Source organism: Neopelma chrysocephalum, unplaced genomic scaffold (genome assembly GCF_003984885.1).
Source record: "Neopelma chrysocephalum unplaced genomic scaffold, ASM398488v2 Primary Assembly neopelma1_96523, whole genome shotgun sequence".
Taxonomy (NCBI): Eukaryota; Metazoa; Chordata; class Aves; order Passeriformes; family Pipridae; genus Neopelma; species Neopelma chrysocephalum.
This window is the reverse complement of record NW_020925169.1, coordinates 469,105-489,906: the sequence shown is the minus strand read 5'-3', so window position 1 is coordinate 489,906 and position 20,802 is coordinate 469,105. Positions and strand designations below refer to the sequence as shown.

Sequence of the window (20,802 nt, the reverse complement as noted above, 5' to 3'; positions counted from 1 at the left end):
CTTAATAACTTTCCTTCTCTGAAGTTTGTTTCTTTATGTATCATGGCTGTGACTTTCTAAGTTATATAAAGAAGGTATAAAAATGCCACTGTACATTTGCTTTATTTTCTGAAGTGAATCAATGTAATTCCCACTTTCAAGTCAGCATTCTTTCTATTGCACTGAGAGAAGAACCTCAGGAAAAGATGTGAGGACTTTCTCAGGACAAGAGAACTTTTTTATATGACCAGAGAAAGCTACTGCCATGAAATGGAAGCAGTTAGAGTGGATCTAAACACAAAACAGGAGATAGGCTGGAAACCCTTTGGAATACAGCCTTCAGGAACTCCTAACCTAAAAGCCAGAATCTCGTGCTTTGTCACCATGGCATTAATAGAACTTGTGTTTTGTCATTGACTTATTTAAAGTTACTTTTTAGCTTTCTTTTAGAACTGCAGCTACATATCTATTAGGTCACTGTCTGCCTAAAAGACCCCAGATAAAAGAAGAGAGAGAATTACACTTGTTCAACAAGAAAGGCAGGTCTAAAAGTTTCTGAACTTCTCCAAAAGATAGGGTGATGTATTTGGAAATTAATTTTACTAATTAAAAAAATTAGTAGAAAGAATTTACTACAGACATTTAAATGATCTTAGGTAAGCAGTATTCAAGCAGGACTAGCACAGTGCTCTTTGTGAATTTGTGAAAACCTGAAGATTAAAAATAAAGCTGAGATTCTAGTATAGATAAAGGTAGAACTTAAAGTAGAAAAATAATTATTTTAAAGACATTAACGTCAATTTTATGAGAGAATTAAAACAAAAAAGAAATCCTGTTGTCTCATATCACTGAAATAGTTTTCTGAATATAGCAAAGCATAGAGCAAAAATCCTAAAAGAAAGCATGATAAATACATTTGGGGTAGCAATCTAGTAAAGAAAGACCACATCTTGTTTATTGATTGATTAGGAACTATTTGAGAGAATTCTGGAATTAGGTGTATCCTAAGAAGAAGCACACAACAGACTTTTGGATTCTGAGGCTTACAACAAAATCTCTACAGAAATTTTTAAAGTGAGATGAAGATAATCTGAGGCTTTAAAGATTGTTTAAATATTAGAATAACTTCAAATACTACTAAAAAAAATCAAGTGTCTAATGATAATATAGTAATTCTCATGCCAGCATTTCTTAATGTCCACTGTTGGCTATGTAACTCTGTGCCAGACTTTAATTCAACTACTCTTCTGACAGAAGTAATAATAATAGCTAGTAGGAAATTTGTTTTTGCTTCAAGATATCTTAATGCAGCTGCCTATAGTTTCAAAGCAGCAGATAGCATCTGTGAAAGCATTTAATACCACAGCAAGACAGCAAGTTGCAGTAGTTTTATTCTTCAGTAGAGTGTAACAAGGTAAGAATTGATCCAGTAAGCCTCAGTACAGGTGTGAAGAAATGAGATGCCAACAAGATGCATCTTGACGGTATTTCCTGGTAGTCTTTGAAGGATTTAACTCTGTATAAGGAATACACAGGACTAAAAAGCAATTTCATGAGTTATAACTCATATATTAAAGAGAAATACTTTCAGATTTTCAAATTGAATAGCAGGGTCAATTAACCTAATGGCAATCTACAAATAGCCAAAGAAAATTACAAAGACAACACTGACAAACTTTTCTCAGTGGGGGATGATGATACACCAAGTCATAGCCAACAGCTTTGAAGGTTTACACTAGATATTAGGCAATACTTTGCAGTAAGGCAGTGCAGCTGTGGAACACACTTCATGGAGAAGTTGTAAAACTTCAGTTCCTGGAGGCTGACATGGGGCAGCTAGCACAGTCGTGTCTGACTGCTCTTAGTGACTATTCTGCTTTAAGCAGGAGGCTGGACTAGATGATCTCCATCAGTCCTTTCCAACCACCATATCCATTATACTAAAGGTGCTTCAGGAAGGCCACAGAACGCTGGAGGAAAATAAAGCACAGAAAAATGAGCACTGAAAACCCAAGATTCATAGGTGAATTCTGGACCAGGTCTAAGGAACCTTGCCATACAGAAAAGAAACTCTAAGTGATAGCTGAATACATACTTGATCACAAAATTAGGAATGAGAAAGCATATGCCAGAATTACCTTATTTGAAGTTAAGGATATTATTAATTTTTCAGCACCACTACTTTCTTGTTCCATTTCAACAACATAATAAAGAAATTTGAATAATTTTAGTTCCCTGGAAGCAATAGTTAATACAGCAACTCTAGTAAGTTAGAAATGAGTCAGCCCTATTATTAGACAACTCCTGGAAAACAATGTTTTCTTATTGCCACCTTTATGATTATACAAAACTTTCCTGAGAAGTCTAAAGATTAATTGGTATCTAGTGTCTGCAGGGTATTGTTAATAGCAAAAGAGAGCATTATAGAGTTAAAAGAAAAAGCTTTATTTCAATTCCTGTTAACTTTACCAAAGTTTTGAAATATATAAAGCCAAGCTAACATAATAACAATAAATTGTGATCATACAACTATAATTGAACAGAACTGATGAAAGATAAGCATTCCTTTAAAATCAGACATAACTTCTAAATTTGTTATCTTAATGTGATGAACTATGCACACCTCAGTAAACAATGGACCTAGGTATTCTACATAAAGTGTGGTGTTTGCAAATTTGATTCAGTGTTTCCAGTTGGATATAGTCATTCAAGAAGCTAATTTGCTAATCCTCTTTTTTCTTTGTATTCTGGGCACTGGATTAGGTTACCTGACAAATACTGGCCGTAATGAAATATACAATATAAAGGACTTGTTTTGATAATGTACTCTCACAGATTTTGAAAACACAAGTTTTGAATACAAGTTCACGAAAAAATCCTTTTTTACTTACTAAAACAATCATCATCCATATAGCAATGTTCTTCAGTGTTAATATTACTTTTGTAACTATATAACAAAATATGACAATTCTTTTTATTCTTTCTAAACAAAGCTGTCAGATTTTGGTTGTGATTTGCAGAGTACTTTGTAGTAAATTAAATAAGCTAGTACAGCAAATTAGGATAGTGAAATTCATATGTCTAAATATGAAAGGTATATGATCAAGTCATTTATCTGTAGCATTTTACATAAAGGCTGCCTCTTCATTGGCACTTTGTTCTGAAACTCAGTGACTGTTCAAGTTAGCACATATTTTTGTCAATACAGGTATAGATAAATGTGTAAACAACGTTGCTTAGTGGAGGACCAGAATAGCTAAAAGAAACAAATTATACTACATATTTATTTTGTACCATCATTCTGTCTTTCATAAAAGATAGATGAAATGTAAAAATTGACAGTAGAAGCAGTTACAGCTACCACAATGTCCATTCCTCCTCCATTACTACTGCCACAGCCACACCTAATCAGTCACCTTCTTAATTGCTATTTCATAAGCCTGCATTGAATAAGATCAAACATCCAGTTACAATCTACTTTTGTATGTTCATTAGAGCTCACAAATATTAAGAGCCCACACGTGACAAAAAATTTTTAGCTGAAGAAGCTTAAATTCAGGAGGTCTCCACCTGAGTACTACTTAAAATATTCCTACGTAGAATAGTAAGACAGTTGAATAGCATGTGGCTTTGTTACTTTGCAGTTTTGTTGTCCTTGTTTTTTTAACTTGTGATCTCACTTTGTATTGTCTCATACGCAAAATTTACAGCAGAATTTTAGCAATGAAAGACTCAGACCCAATTTCAGTGCAAGTAATGTTTCCTTTTGTTTATAGCTGTGACTTGTGAAGACATGATTTCATAAATATGACAATTCTATATTCTTTCTCTTTTAAACTATATTAATATTTGTTGAAGCATACTGATTATGTAACCAGATGATCATTCCAGTAAATTATCTTTACATGTCAGTACTTATAAAAAATATTATGGGATGAAAGCAGAACATTCTAATGTACTTGGAAGCTGAAGGTAGATGTATTTTAACTAGTAAGATGATTTTTTTCAATTGATGAATAACTAAGTCCTTGAAAACCTTACCAAAGTCTTTGGTACATATTAGTAAATGCTTTTAGATGGACAAGACTGAATTTCAAAAAAAAAATATGCTAACTGAAAAGCAAATTGCAAATCTGGGACAGTAATTATTACAAAATTCTACTGTTTGTGTTACAGAGGAAATTAATCCAGACATTCACTATGGTCTATGTTATCAACAGCCAAAAATTGTACAGCATAGGAGTTTGATCCAAGGCTAATAAAATACCAGCAGATATAATTGGGCTTTAGGTAAGATCATAAAGGTAAGTTCAAGACAAAATTGAGAAATAGTCAAAGATTATAAAAATGCATCAACACTATGCATTTCATTTGATTTCAACACAAACATTCACCCTCTAGACCTATCCATGTAAGGTCAAGAACCAATTTTATCTTAAATGGAATGTTTATTTCATACTTACTCATACAAATTCTTCAGTGGTGAAGTTAAAATAGCCAGCACAGAGATCAGACTATTGCAGTGGCTATGTATTTTATAGATCTTGAGATCTCTGTCTTCATGTGGATTCAGAAACTCCTGTACAGAACTACAAATTGACCAGAGCATATCTTCAGTGGACATCAAAATTGCTGCAATATCAATTCTTTAGGCAAAAAAAAAAAGCAAGAATAAGATTACTTAGGACATCTGGTAGTAGTAAATTTCAATTAAATAGACGTTTCCTCCGACAAGTATAAATCACAGAATGGATTTGAAATTTCCTCTTCAGTGATGTAGGAAGTCTGATTCCACTACTCTGTAAAAATTCAACACTTCCACAGAAAAGTCTTTACTGAGACTACTCAAAAGAAGAAGTTAAAAAACTTGGAAATGTCCTTTTCCAAATGACAGTGTCACTAGGCGAGAACAATTTACTTTCTAAACTACAAGTCAATAAATTTAATTTTTTTTCCTTTATGATAACATATAATTAGAATGTACTTACTATTTTCAAATCCTGCTTGAACAAAAAAGTAATTACAAAGGAATTTCAATTTGCAAAACTACCATGCAACATATTACAATGTAGAACATTTCTGAGTCAGTGATCTGTTGCCTGTTGGTATTGGCTGGCAGAGCATCATGGGTCATTGGCCTGAACAACAGCAAGAATCCAAACTACAAGAAGATACTCTCACAAGACTATGCTGACATACAACACATAGGAAACAGGTGGATAACACAAAATATATGGGAGGCATGAGGTTGGACTGAATAAAGTACTTAGGTACCTAAAAGACAACAGATGCACGAGTGATTATGTGCATTTTTAAGGATCATCTTATTTTTGAAAAATATAGGCAAACACACACAAACACACATTTGCCTGTATTACAGATCAGTTCTCCAACATTTCAAGAACGACTGGGAGAAAAGATAGCCCCACAAACTACAGCATTATAAATAAAATATGCAAAACTGTGATAAAAATACTATAAATTATATTGAGTAAATTTCTTTCCTTTGTTCATGACGAGATAGTTCAATTTAGTTAGTGAAAAATTCAAGAATTACCTTATTGAATGAAACGGCTTTTCTACAAAATGACAATGTAAAAGTTCTTTCTGGTTCAGTATTTTGAAGCAAATTCATACAGAATTGACTAACACTACATTTAAGAAATACTGTATTTTTCATATTTCAGGGTATTTTTTTCCCAAAAATATTTCCAGAAAAGTTTCCAGGAAACATCGCAGTACCAAAATATATAGAAGAGCCTGATCACAGTAAATTATTGAAGGAATAGGGCATAAAACCAAGTATTTTTATATGTTGACTAAAACTTTGTTTTTTCCTACCCATGCCAAGAACACGATTTCTTGCAAGTTACTTGAGCTTTCACAAAATCACAGAATCACAAAATATGCTGAGTTGGAAGGGACCCATAAGGATCATCGAGTACAACTCTTAGCCCTGCACCGATTCCCAAGAGTTACACCATGTGCACAAGAGTATCATCCAAATGCTTCTTGAACTCTGGCAGGCTTAGTCCTGTGACTGCTGCCCTAGAGAGCTTATTCTACCATCCAACCACCCTCTGGATGAAGAACCTCTTCCTAAGATTTAACCTACCCCTCCCCTGACACAACTTCAGGCCATTTCTTCAGGTCCTGTCACTGGTCACCAGAGAGGAGATCAGTGCCTGCCTCTCCTCTTTTTCACCTCACAAGGAAGTTGTAACTGCAATGAGATCTCCCCTCAGTCTTCTCCAGGCTGAACACACCAAGTGACCTCAGCTACTCCTCAGACAGCTTCCCTTCAAGGCTTTTCACCATCTTCGTTGCTCTCCATTGGACACTCTCTAATAGTTTCGTATCTTTCTTATACTGTGGTGCCCAAAACTGCCATAATATTCAAGGTGAGGCAGCACCAGTGCAGAGCAGAGCAGGACAGTCATCTGCCTCGACCGGCTGCCCATGCATTGCCTAATGCCCCCAGGACATGATTGGCCCTCCTGGCTGCCAGGACACTACTGACTCATATTCAACTGGCAATTGACCAGGAACCCCCAGGTCACTTTCCTTGGCACTGCTTTTCAGTATCTCATTCCCCAGTCTGGCTGTACATCCAGAGTTGCCCCATCCCAGGCGCACAATCAGCCACTTTCCCTTGCTGAACTTCATATGGACTGCCCAGCCCTCTCATTTGTCAAAGTCTCTCTGCAGTGCCTCTGCGCCTTTGAGGGAGTCAACAGCTCCACCGAGTTTTGTGTCATCTGCAAACTTGCTTGGTATCCCCTCCAGTCCTGCATCCAATCATTTATGGAGATGTTGAAGAGCACAGGGCTCAAGATGGAGCTCTCTGGAACGCCACTACTGACAGGTCACCAGTCTGATGTTACCTTTCATGACAATACTCCTTTTCATAATAAAACTTCAGATGACAGCATGTAACTCAGCTCACACAGAACATGTATCTGCTGAGTCTCTCACCCACTACAAATTACAAACCCTTAAACTCTTCTCAGTGGTGCCAAGCAAGAGGACAAGAGGCAACAGGGAGAAACTCATGCACAGGAAGTTCCATGTGACTATAAGAAAGAACTTTACTGTGTGGGTGACCACACACTGGAACAGATTGCTTAGAGAGGTTGTGGAGTCTCCCTCACTGGAGATATTCAAGAACCACCTGGACGCAATCCTGTGCACATTGTGCTCTAGGAAGACCCTGCTTGAGTAGGGAGGTTGGACCAGATGACTCGCTGTGGTCCCTTTCAATGTTATCCATTCTGTGATTCTGTGTGATTCTGTTATGAGAAATACAATAATTTATGCAGTAAAATACTAGACAGAAAGGACAACGGTAGATTAAGTTTCCACCTGGAGACACCTGGTTTAGTATTTCTCAAAAAGAATCCCAATCAGAACAACTTCAGCTTCTTATTTCCAAAAATGACAGAAGAAGGAATAGCCTCTTTATCCTCTCTCTTTCTGCACCACTGGTGTCATTCTGGCAAATCTTTTGATGTGACCTAGTAACTCTTTTACTTGAAAAGCCCTATGAAAATACGAATTCTACTGGAACACATGAAGTTTTCTTGATGAATCAACAGCTGGATTTCTAATACTGATGTTGCCAATTCTGCTCACATTTTTGGTTGCATCACTACTTCTCAATGCATTTTCGCTGTGAGGTTTTCAAACCAATAAAGCAATTTCACCAACAGTTGAAAGAGGTCTTTGATTCTGCCCAGCTCATGGTATGACTACCAATATACCTGAATATACAGAATATATTGAATTAAAATGAATATCAAAATGCACAAATTTGGTCTATCCCCCTGCTGTGTTCATTAACATTTAAATCTGAATGAAAGCACTGCATAACAGAAAACTAACATTTATTTATTTTATCCATTACGACTGTGCATTAAATATACAACCATTACCTGATTTGAGGTGTTCTCTTGTAACTGGGATGCACCTGACAATATCTGGAGGACAGAATATCCAAAGATTGCTCTAGTATATCTGTAAGAATCTCCTGGGCTGTCTTTGGAGGTAGAATATTCCATAGATCATGACGAATAGCACAGCAGAAGTAATGCCACATCTGGACAGAGAATGAGCATCTTTCCCCCTAGCAAAATCACAACACATTAAATAATAAAACCACACATTTGAAAATGTCAGTTTAATTCCTGTAAGTCTAATTAAATCCATCTGAAGGGAAATAGCTGAAGAGCTTCAGGAATATGATGACCAACAAATGGTCCTTGACAAGATGTGAGACATCTTTATTAGCAAGGCAACACATGCTGGATTTCAGTCACAACATTACAGGTCTGCCACAAAATCAAACCACATCATTTGACCTCTTATATCCTCAGTTAACCTATTCTCAAGACCCATAGTGTTGTAAGTTTAGTTTTAAAACATATACAGTATTCTCTACTCACTACAATAGTCAGACAAATTTAATGTAACAGCTTGTCTGCAAAGAAAATAATTATTTAAATTACTTAAGCATATATATTTATCCAGATTCATAAATGCTATGCATAACCATGATTATAAAACTTTGTTTATGTATAATAGATATGAAACAAGAGCAGAAAAAAAGAAAAACTGAACTATTAAACTGATAATAACAGATGTCCAGAATTTTTTAGTAAGGTATTTTTTTATCTTATAATGGTAATTCATTGAAACCAAACATTTTCTGGGAAGGAATCAGCATTGGCACTAATATTTCATTGTCTATACAGAACTACCCCATTAAGATACAGAAATAAATACAGAGGAGTAAAAATCACAGCAGTTAATCCACAAAATCTCTAAGAAGTAAATAGTATAACATTTAAATATTTCAACTAATACCTAGTCAGAAAATAGCATCGTGATAAAGCCGTATGAGAACAGAGACTGCAATCTCCACTTCCCATATTCCAAAGGAACAGAGAAATATTTTAAGAATTTGTTGATATTTTAGCATCATCAGAAATATAAAATAACTCCACAATTTTCAAAACACTTTCAGAGTTTAATAGGCATTCTTTAACAATAAAAATCTAAAATAATCTGGCTTCTTTTTAAATACAGGGCATTATGAGGTATTTGGAAATTGTCATTATTTGGTCTTTCTCTGCCATAATATTTGAAGTGCATTTTATATTAAAAAGTGACAAAGAACGAAAGTACCAAATTTATGACCACCACTCTGGTCCTTAAGATTATGAGTGGTGTAGGCATCTCTGAAATTTAATTTAGAAAAAAAAACAACACCCAAATCATTAGGGCATCCAATTTTCAGGTTTCACTAATGCAGAAGAGAAAAATTATGTACAGCTGAGTTTCAAAAGAAAATCATATGACTAATTTTCTTTCTACATACAACCATAAACACCATATTTCAATAGGAAAACAAACAAAAAAACCCATTAGTATTTTGAATAACCAAGCACTTGACAAGGGTTTTCATACCGATAAAACAGGATTGTCTTACACTGACCAAAAGTTTATGTAATAAAATAATGGACATATTAAAATAATTTCCCATTTTTCTTATATGAAATACAATTACAATCTTATTGCATGACACATGGAAATATAATAAGAAAGTACAAGTTTACTTCATGACACAACTCATAGCTTCATAAGTTTGCATAACTTCAATGTTAATACATTTCTAGATGCCTGGGCTTTTAGATACATTATCATGATTACTCTTGAGGTACATTTAAGTAGAACCTGTGCAGAAATAAGTCCCTAACCCTACCTTACATTTTACTGAGATTACCATTTCTTTGCAAAAATATTTCAACTGTTACAGAATAAACTTTACAGTTAAAAAATAATTAGTTTGAATGCCAGATGGAAGCAAAATTATTTTGGTCCTATCTTTTAACTTCAAAAACAAATTTAAAAATTTTCCAAACCCATGGAGACTTGACAACCAAATATATAATTCTAAATTGACTTTTTGACACAGGACGTTTACTTTTTTAAGTAACTGAATGTTGGTGAGTTTTACTTTTTAACTGTGTAACAATAAACACAAATTGTTTTCACTTTCTCTGCGCTAATTTAAGTAATACCCTTTCCCCCCTTTCTTAGCATTGTACCTCCACTGCAGAAGCAACAGTGTCACTAAAGATTTAAATGAGATGCGTTCTTGCTGCCATTTCTAGACAGTTCAACTGATAAATGTCTGCTATTTTTGCAGGCTCCATACAATACAAACAGATGTGAGCTTTTATTTAGCTTATATATCAGGCAACAAGCAGCTGTGCTTTATTATATAAGCCACTCAATATTATGTCTGAACAGACAATTCTTTATTTTTTGACTATTAGAAAACAGAAGTTCCCACAGCTACAGCAGATGTCTGCTCCACTAACTGCTAGAGTTTCAGCAGGATGTTGCCTCTGTAACAAGCAATAGGTCTTAATCCAATATCTTTCATTTGGGATGCCTACAAGAGGCCAATGGAGGTAACAACTGCTCAGCATTGTGCCTCATGAAGGCGCTTCACACAGATCATGGTCCACCTTTGGGCCATCTCCCATGACCCAGTAAAAAGAGCAGAGTGATGATGTAAAATTACATACTTCCCACCTCAAGTCCTGCAAACCTTAAGAGCTGAGACACTGGTTTTCCTCATCCCCTCCTACACACATCAGTTCCACTCAGCAGTGTTAAAACCGAATACTCCATATTCTTTTGTCTTTGGACAACTATTTCTCACAATTAGGTTTCCTCCATGGTGAAGCTACTGGGTCACTAACAAACAGGACACAGCACCATATGAGCTATGGACAGTCAAGACTGTATCATGATTTATCAGTTGCCAAAAGCCACGACATTTCATCATGTGGGCCAACATTCAAACAAAAGTAAAATGTTTATTTACTTTACTTTAAGGGATGGACATTTCAATAGATTACTCATATTAAGGTCTGCATGCCCTGTCCAGTACACATTTTTGTCACTGCTTAGCTGTTTTTTATACTACATCTGTAGAATACATGTATCACAGAGAATTTTCTCTCATGTAAGAATTCTAGAAAATGCGTAAAAAACCCAGGCTAATTGTCTTACACAAAAAGTGATAAAAGGAAGGACAGGACTTTGTCTCCTCGGTTATTATTGATAAAAAACAAATAATACTTCATCCTGCAATCAAGTGAAAATAATTTCAAACAGTGTCAATCTGTGTTTGCATTTAACTGCAATGAAGGAAAAAACCCAATAAACAAAAGTAATTATCTTTTTTTTTTTTCATAGAATCGTTAGGATTATAGCTATACATCAGACCTGTGACTCCAAAATGCAGGTGAAATGGCACTGTTTACTTCAGAAATCTACTGCTGAATGCTTAAGGTAACTATCTTGACCATCTTTCTTTGTTACATCTTTCACTCCCAAAAACTAAAAAGAGGAACCACTTGAAAATAAAAACTAAATAATGAGATGAAAAATTTCCCAGAAAAAGATTTTCAAATGTTACATTTTCTTACAACTTTACTTAATCTTAAAGATTAAGATGATGATGTCTTCTTTACTGAGTTCTATATAAATGTCTTAACACACAATATTTTACAAAGCAAATGACACAAACACTTCATGGTAACAATCTATCTCATTTTTAAATGATTATGTTTTTCTACGTCATTTCTAGAGAGACATTTGCCTGCAATAATAGATATTTCAAAAGAGTAAATTCCAACTTTATGTTATGTAAAAAGAATGCTGATCTTATGCTTCTAATTAGTCAGAGAGTTGGCAACCAGTAAACACATTTTGTAAAAGGGAGGCATAGTAAACTTAACCTCACACCTCATAAAAAGCTTTGTAGTCATCCCAGTGGTGGCTCTCAGCATCCTGTAATATGCTTGTAGCACAAACTCTGATGCAGTAGTTCGTAACTTGAAACTGGAGAACATTGATGAATTCCTGGTATTGTTGGACAAGCACTAGGAACAGAGGGCTGTTCAGAGAGAATGATGAAAGAGACAGTGATTGAAAGGCTGTGCAGTAGGAGGTAACAATCCCCAGTACTGCAAATAGTCTTGATAAGTAGATATCAATCATTCATTTCCTCTTGATTATGAAGTCTGAACCTAGCACTCACTTTTGAAATTCTTTGTTTCAAAAGTTCTTTAAAATGTCTCCTTGTCTATAGATTCGCATTTACCTAAGTCACTGAGAAATAAATTACTTCATCCTGTTTTCTGAGACAAAAGTATATTTGTCATTCCCATATTTGAAGACTATGTGTTGCAGCATACTTGCATCAGCAATTATTACATCAGCATTGAGTGTGATAAAGAAAACATAAGCACACAGTACAGAGATTGCTTTTGGTAGGTATGTACTAAAACTCTTTGATAATACACCTAAACAGAATTACTGAGTAGTATTTTGGCTCAGACTTCCCATTCACAAAGATATACTTCACGCAGAAGAGAGTAAAACATCAGAGGGAAAGTAGCTCAACAGTGCATAAAACCACTCAAAAATCATACATTCCTTGAAAATCGTGCTAATTCAGCATCCCTCCCAAAAGGTACAGCTTCTACTTTTCAATTACATATGGCTGGAAACATATGGACCACCAATAAAGAAACTCCTAGTATCTTAAGTCAAAATCTCCTAAAGGCACGGCAAATGAAATTCTATTGCCCCCCAGGTCAAACACTGTCTTAGACTTTACACTCCTACTTCATATCTCCCCTAATTTTTATTCTGCATGCAAGAAACAAAAATTCTAAAACTACACTGGATGTATTCGTTTACATGCCTGAATACAGGTGGTGTAAGGAAAAAGCACAGAAATGTATTTGTATGTTGTCCTCTAAGATTTGCTATGGGCTAAATTAGATGTTATGAAAATTCAGCTATTACAAAGGTGAGAAAAGGAAATTAAGGCCTTAGTCCTTTATTTATATGAGAGCAGAGTACATTCAGTTCACTGGACAATTCTATTTTCTCAAGCTTAATAAATAAAAATATTGATCTGCAAATAGAATGTAGATCTTGAATATAATTAATTTGTTTTGTAAAGGCAGCTTTAGACTATCAATAACTTTGATTCAGGTCTTTCCATAAATAGTACACACACTGAGTGTGCTAAAAATATAATGCAATTTGGAAAACTGCCACCATACTGTATCACCAAAACGGAATGAAGTCACATATGTTTGAATTAAACATTATAAATAAAAAGGACCTACTTTTTGCTTGTTTCTCTCATTAAATTGCTATACATTGTAAAATGCTGAAAGACATATATTGCTGTGGAAAGGGCAGCACACAAGTCTTGCAGAGGAGCCTTGGAGGGAACGTCTTTGCTCTTCTCCTCCAGTCTTGCCAGCACAGCTGTTGCCACTTTGCTGCAGGCCTCTACAAAGTTTGCTCTAATTTCCTGAAGAGAATCATCTCTGCATGCCAGAGCCAATGGAAGCAATGTGTCCAGTTCTTCCAAGATGTCAGAACAAAACTGAGAAAATAAACAGGGCATCAAATTATTTGTATTCTGACAGCACTGTTTAATTTATATACATTAGGGTCAGATTCTTGAAGAATAAAATTGGCACAAAACATAAATATATTGAATCAGCTTTACAAATATTTCAATCTATTAAACAGGAGAGAAACATTTATCTACAGTAAATGAATTATTCTTTTTTCCTTCTTGCTTTAAAGCTGCACAGTGTATATTGCGGGAAAGAATTAAAACCCATCTTATGCTAGTAATGCCTTCATTTTGGTTTTAATTTCACTAAATGTACATTCAAAGCAAAGTTAATTCCTTGTAAACAAAGATAATTTTCTAAACTAATTTATTTTGAAAAATATACAAACAAATTTCTTAACACTGAATTTGTAAACAAACTTGTCATCTCTTAATAAATTCATACATTGGACTCCCTAAAATTATCTCCCAAAAGCTTATGTCTTATTTTAAGCAAACGTTCATTAACAGCATTCCAAATCTGCTAGAGTAGTTGTAAAGCTTACTTAAAAAAAACTTTCAAACACATATTCCCTCAGAAAAACAATTTAATTAATAAGTGACCTTTCAGCCAAATCAAAGAACTCTAAATTGGCCATATTACAGGTTATGATTAGTTGAATGGCATGTCTAATGATATGAATACAAGAAATCCCTTTATAGCCATATTTCAAAGCTTTCAACATTTTCCCATTGAAACACTTGGTAACAGAGTAGAATGTTAGAACTTTTTGGCTGAAAGAAATAATGCCAGTGAAGTTTAAAAGTCAATTCTTTCAAGTAAACACTATGGGCTATTGTATAAAGCTCTGTTCAGCTTCACATTGTAATGCCTCTCACTTTCTTTTTAATTCCATTTATATCAGATATAGAATATTAATACTACTGTAAGTACTTCAAAGTGTAGATGGCAAACAGCCTTGGCATTCTGTCTCCCCTCAAACTTCAGATCTTTTGATACCTGCCTTAGCAATTCGTTTTGGTTGCTCCTCCTCTTGGACTGCTCTGCAGGACTCCCTCATTTGCTGGTTGTTTACAAGACTCATTGCACAGCCTGCAGCTGAAAACTCTTCTTTCTGCTCATGTTGAAGAATTTTAGATGAAAAATCCTCGATTGCTATTGTTATACAGTGAGCCACAGAAGAAGACAGGTCTTTAAATGCATTTCGCCACCCAAAAGTCAGTAAAATAGGCTGAAATAGATATTAATAATAAATCAATCCAAAGTCATTATTGAGTGTTATCGTCTGAAAATTAAATGCACATCCATAATTAAATCAGAGGACACCAAGAACTTAAAATATAGTCTGCTGGCCTTGAATTTGTATTAAAAGCAGTATTTACACTCAAGAAAAATGAACATGAATAACAATATTAAATTTGTCATCACATTTTAAAGAAAAAAATAATCCTGTTTAAACAAGACAGCTTTTAAAAAACATGCTTCATCTTTACTTGATTTATAACCTTTAACAGAATCTATTTAACAAAGTCAAAAAATTTACAACCATTTTCAATAGTATAACAAGTAATCTAGCAGTATATACCTTGTAATAATTTTCACCACAAGATAGCAACTGGAAGTTACTAACTATGAATCTTAATGGAAACCTCTTCGAAGAAGCTGGTTTTAACACAGCCACACTGTATTTCTCTTCTCTAGAGCTGGATTTAGCAAAGAACAAAATGATTAAGTTGAGATTTGTAGTTTTTAGCCAATGCTGACTTTTACTATGGTTTACATCAGTTCCCCGCCTTCTTTAAACAGACTTCTGAAGTCATCTGAAGTGTAACAGTTAACAGAAGCAGACATAGTAGGACATCATCACTTTTCAACTTATCCGACTTTGCATTGCTCTTATGACATACATCAGACTTAAACCTTACCAGAAGTGGCCAATTGGGAATTGCACCACTGTAAGAGACATATTTTAATTACACAAGATGATGTTCAGTAAATACTGGATCTCCACCATGAGGGCATAATGGGAGAAGAGAAAAGAAGGATTCCCAGTAACCTGCAGGTATAATACTAAATCGAAAGACAATGAAGGGCTACAAAGTGAAAGCCTTCCACCTTACTTCAACTGAAAAGTTGTATCCTCCTTCCTTTCCCTTTCTCCACTCCAAGCATTCAACTCCAGTCAGCACAGAGACAGCCCCCATGGACACACAGTTTTGAACTCTCCCTTCTTGGGTGGGGAAAAGCAGGGCGGGTGAAATTGTTGCACCCTGGTCCAGAAGCTCCACACTTTTACAGGCTGTACACTTCAATTTTAAAGAGATTTCGCCCACAAGAACCCTTGCAAAGTCTTTTATTCTTTGATACCTTGAGTTCATGTCCAGAGAAAAACTACACATTTTTGTCTAAGAGATTTCTTTAATTTGGTGAGAAAATAGGTGTTTTGGCAAAAAGGGTTTTACAGAAATAACATGCAACTTCCTGAAAGCATTATTACAATAGATTACTGAGACTAGCAAGCATTGCTGTAGTAAGGGAACCTGTGTTACACTCAGCAAACACAAGATCCATACAACTTAAATGAAATACCCACAAATTAAGTGAAACACAGAAAAAAGGTGTTTAAGTTGCCCACAAGAGGAAAGGAAGAGATATTAAGAGAAGAAAGAATAAGAGAGGAGAGGGACATATTTACCACTCTGGAGGTCACATGTTGACAGGTCAGGAGGGCAGAGGCCAAGGCAAGATGGAGACCACGTGTGTGTCTGTTTATAGACTCTGGCTATTGTGGCCACTCCCTCTAGGTAGGCTCACTGCCACTCACTGTCCCCATAGCCAAAGTGAGAGGTGCCACACCGCTCCAGGGGGCATGGTGTGATTGACAGCCCAGCCACATGGCCTTCCCTGCCATGGGCACAGCCTTGGCTGCAGGCCTAGGCTTAGCCCTTCCCCCACATCCACACAAACAGACATCATCAAACAATCCGGTGAGATATGAATCCGGTCTCTGACAGGGATCAATTTATTAAAAATATTCTTCTTTGTAATCTGTAAGAACATTAGTCTCACAAACTGATTCAAAGCACATTTTAAAAGTTTTCCACCATTAAAATTGAACCATTAAGAAATTAAATTCCACTATCACAAAGTATCAGACTTGTTAGAGCATTTAGGTCCCATAAAATCAGCAACACAAATGTGTTTAGTACTAAATTGGAGCCAGACAAAAACTTAATCTTGTACATACATTCTACAAAACATAGTGCTTACTACACAGTAGTTTGTTGGCATCAAAGAAACTACACATTATGTGAGTACCTATCCCTATAGGAAGAATCATTATTATTAAATTCTAAGAATTTCATAGGTTTTTTTAAGATTCTGCTGTATTTGATAATATATATATAATACTAAGAAAGTTATGATATTTTAGCAATTTTTTGTTTTGAGGTATCTTATGTTAAATTCTTTCTGTTATTAAATACCAACCACTTCTTCATGAATGCCAGAAGATTTTATTCCATCTTAACTGAGACTTTGCACCTAAAATAAATCAAAGTAGCTAAAGTAATGAAACTATGGCAATATGTGTTTATAATGAACATGGTGACAGACTACACTGGAGACACACACAAAAGAAAATCCCATAAAAAGTGTAAGACTCTTTTCATACTCACCTCTTCTACCTGAAGTAACTGTTCAGGAAGCACGCTGGTTTCATTTGCTCTAGTTTCTCCTATTAAAAGCTCCCCACTAGCTCTCTTCAGAACTCCTGCACAGTATGGTAAAAGAGATCAAAGTTAAGATTAATTCTGTAGAAAAGTCAGCAGCCTACAACACCTTCTGATATATCAATACGAAGCATAAAAAAACCTTCAACAAGATGTAGGGGAATACTAATGATATGATAAAGTCAAATTTAAGTAATATACAGTTCCTTTTATATAACATGATGAAATCTACATCCCATTGTAATCATATTTTATACAAACACACACATAATGTGTAAAATATGGTTTCTTTTGTCATTAATTCATTTTTATACTGATTGTGCAGTCACCTATTCTTAGGGAGAACAGATAACATTAGATCAGCTGTACAGAAATTAATTTCTATTCTTTGTTCAACAAATTATATGAATTGAACACTAATGTGTTTCTACAGTTTTTACTATTTGGAAATGCCGATATCATAAGAATAAAAAGATAGTTAATCAGTACAGGTATTATAAGCAAAATAATGGCAACAGGAACAAGTGAAGCTGCTTAAGAAGGGATGGTACAAAGGTTGCTCATAAACCTTGGAGTAATGGAAATATTGCCCCAGTTTTGACAAGGACAAACCAGAATCTGGGGTAGGTATCACTTTCACCAGTTTTTGCAAGCAATCCAGGTTCCTGAAGTGTATTGATGATAACTTCTTCTTCCAAGTGATACAGGCACAAATGGAGGGGCTTGTTGGGGATGTGAAAGGCAAAGGCAGCCTCTGCTGCAGTGACCACGAGGTAGCAGAGTTCCAGATCCTGAGGGCAGGAAGGAGAGTAAAAAGCAAGCTCACAACCCTGGCCTTCAGAAGAGCAGACTCTGGCCTCTGCTTGGAAGAGTCCCGTAGGCCCTAGGTAATGGGACGCAATAAAGCTGGTTAATATTTAAGGAGCTCTGCCAAGCTCAAAAGAGTTAAAAAAAAAATGCCAGGAGGCCTGCATGGATGAACATGAAGATCCTAGCCAAACTCAAACACAAAATGAAGCATACAGAGGCTGGAAGTAAGGATGGGTAAGCTGGGAGGGACACACAAACAGTATCTGAGCATGGACAAAGTCAGGGAAGCTAAAGCCCAGATGGAACTAAATTTGGCCAAGGATGTCGAAGAAGGGTTTCTATAAGTACACAGGTGACAAGGGGAAGACTATGGAAAATGTGATCCTGTTGCTCAATGAGATGGGGGAGCTGGTTACACAGACATGGAAAAGGCTGAGGTACTGAATGTCTTCTTTGGCTCAGTATTTACTAGTGAGAGCAGCCTTCAGGAATCCCAGGCCCCAGAGACCAGGAGATAAGGTTGGAGCAAGGAAGATGTACCCTTGGTGAAAGAGGATCAGGTCTGAGGAAACCTGATAAGTTAAGCAAACGACATACGGATGTCTTGGGCCTTCAGGGGATGCCCACAAGTGCCAAGGGAGCTGGCAGATGTCATTGCAAGGCCATTCTTAATTATTTTTGATCAATCATGGCAACTGGGAGAATATCCCAAAGGCTGGTAAAAGCAAATATCGCTCCTATCTTCAAGAAGTGTAAGGAGGAAGACTCAGAGAATCAGTGTCTTGTCAACCTCACCTCAATCCCTGAGAAGGTGATGGAGGAATTTCCAGGAACATTATGGACAAAAAAAATCATCAGGAGTACTCAGCATGGCTTCAGTAAAGGGAAGTCATGCTTGACCAACTTGATAAACATTTATGTAGAAATAATTGGCCTGGTAGATGAGGAGAGAGTAGCGGATATTGTCTACCTGGACTATAGTAAAGCCTTTGACACTGTCTCCCATAAGATCCTGTTATAAAACAAGCTGTAGATAAGCTCTTGATATGTGGGCTGGATAAACAGTCAGTGAGGTGAGTCGAAAACTGGCTGAATAGCTAGGCCACCAAACATGGTGATCTGTGGCACAAACTCCAGATTGCGGCTAGTAATAAGCGATCTATCTCAGGGATCAACACTAGGTCCAATCCTGTTTAACACCTTCATTAATGATCTGGATGATAGGCCAGAGTGTACCCTCGGCAAGTTTGCAGCTGACATCAAACTGGCTGGCAGAGGGTCATGGTGTCATCCAGAGGGATGTGCAAACTCACATACCTGGGAAGGAGCAAATCCAGGCATCAATATATGCTGGAGGCCTCCCAGCTGAAGAGAATCACACAATATGCCGAGTTTGAAGGACCATCAAGGATCATCGAGTCCAACTTTAAGCCCTGCAAAGAACCATACCCAAGAGCCACACCATGTGCCTGGGAGTATCATCCAAATGGTTCTTGAACTCTGGCAGACTTGGTGCTGTGACCACTGCCCTAGAGAGCTTATTCTACCATCCAACCACCCTCTGGATGAAGAACCTCTTCCTAAGATCACTTCCCCTGACACAACTTCAGGCCGTTCCCTCAGGTCCTGTCACTGGTCACCAGAGAGAAGAGATCTCTCCCCTTTTTCACCTCACGAGGAAGTTGTAGACTGCAATTGAGGTCTCCCCTCAGTCCCCTCTTCTCCAGGTGAACACACCAAGTGACCTCAGCTGTTCCTCAGACGGCTTCCCTTCAAGGCTTTTCACCATCTTCGTTGCTCTCCATTGGACACTCTCTAACGGCTTAATATCTTTCTTATATTGTGGTGCCCAAAACTGCCATAATATTCAAGGTGAGGCCGCGCCAGTGCAGAGCCGAGTGGGACAATCCCCTCCCTCGCCTGGCTGGCAATGCTTTGCCTGATGCCCCCCAGGACACAGTTGGCTCCCCTGGCTGCCAGGGCACTGCTGACTCATATTCAACTGGCAATTGACCAGGAACCCCCAGGTCACTTTCCTTGGCACTGCTTTTCAGTATCTCATTCCCCAGTCTGGCTGTACATCCAGAGTTGCCCCATCCCAGGCGCACAATCAGCCACTTTCCCTTGCTGAATTTCATATGGTTGGAGACTGCCCAGCCCTCTCATTTGTCAAAGTCTTTCTGCAGTGCCTCTGCGCCTTTGAGGGAGTCAACAGCTCCACCGAGTTTTGTGTCATCTGCAAACTTGCTTGGTATCCCCTCCAGTCCTGCATCCAAGTCATTTATGGAGATGTTGAAGAGCACAGGGCCTAAGATGGAGTCCCGTGGAACGCCACTAGTGACAGGTCACCAGTCTGATGTTACCCCATTCACTATAACCCTCTGTGCTCAACTCGTGAGCCAATTGCTCACCTAATACATGATGTGTTTATCCAGCTGTGTGCTGGACAGTTTGTCCAGAAGGATCCTGTGAGAGACAGTATGAAAAGCTTTACTGAAATTCAAAAGCTTTGCATAAAAAGACCTGAGGGTCCAGGAGGACACAATGTCATGAGCCAGCAATGTGCCCTTGCTGCAAAGAAGGCTTATGGTATCTGGGCTGCATCACGCAAAACATTGCCAGCAGGTCAAGGGAAATGATTCTTCCTGTCTGCTCAACACTGGTGAGGCCACACCTGGAGTGGTGTGTAAAGTTCTGGGCTACTCAGAACAAGACAGATAGGAACATACTAGAGGGTGTCTAACAAAGGGCCATGAAGACGACAAAAGCCAATGAAGCATCTCTCCCATGAGGACAGGCTGAGAGCACTGGGACTATTATTC

The 20,802-nt window shown here is 36.9% G+C and overlaps 1 protein-coding gene across 11 annotated transcripts in view; it reads right to left on the bottom strand.

Annotated features, from left to right (window-relative positions):
* KIAA0825 (KIAA0825 ortholog) overlaps window positions 1-20,802 on the bottom strand; it is a 248,123-nt gene that overhangs the window by 144,343 nt on the left and 82,978 nt on the right. For all 11 annotated transcript variants that reach the window (XM_027708751.1, XM_027708741.1, XM_027708743.1 and 8 more), the window contains 6 exons: window positions 17,117-17,211; window positions 14,443-14,670; window positions 13,197-13,462; window positions 11,800-11,950; window positions 7,911-8,101; window positions 4,443-4,625 (listed from right to left, as the gene is read on the bottom strand). In XM_027708751.1, coding sequence (XP_027564552.1) covers window positions 4,443-4,625; window positions 7,911-8,101; window positions 11,800-11,950; window positions 13,197-13,462; window positions 14,443-14,670; window positions 17,117-17,211 — 1,114 coding nt within the window. The remainder of the gene's footprint in view (window positions 1-4,442; window positions 4,626-7,910; window positions 8,102-11,799; window positions 11,951-13,196; window positions 13,463-14,442; window positions 14,671-17,116; window positions 17,212-20,802) is intronic.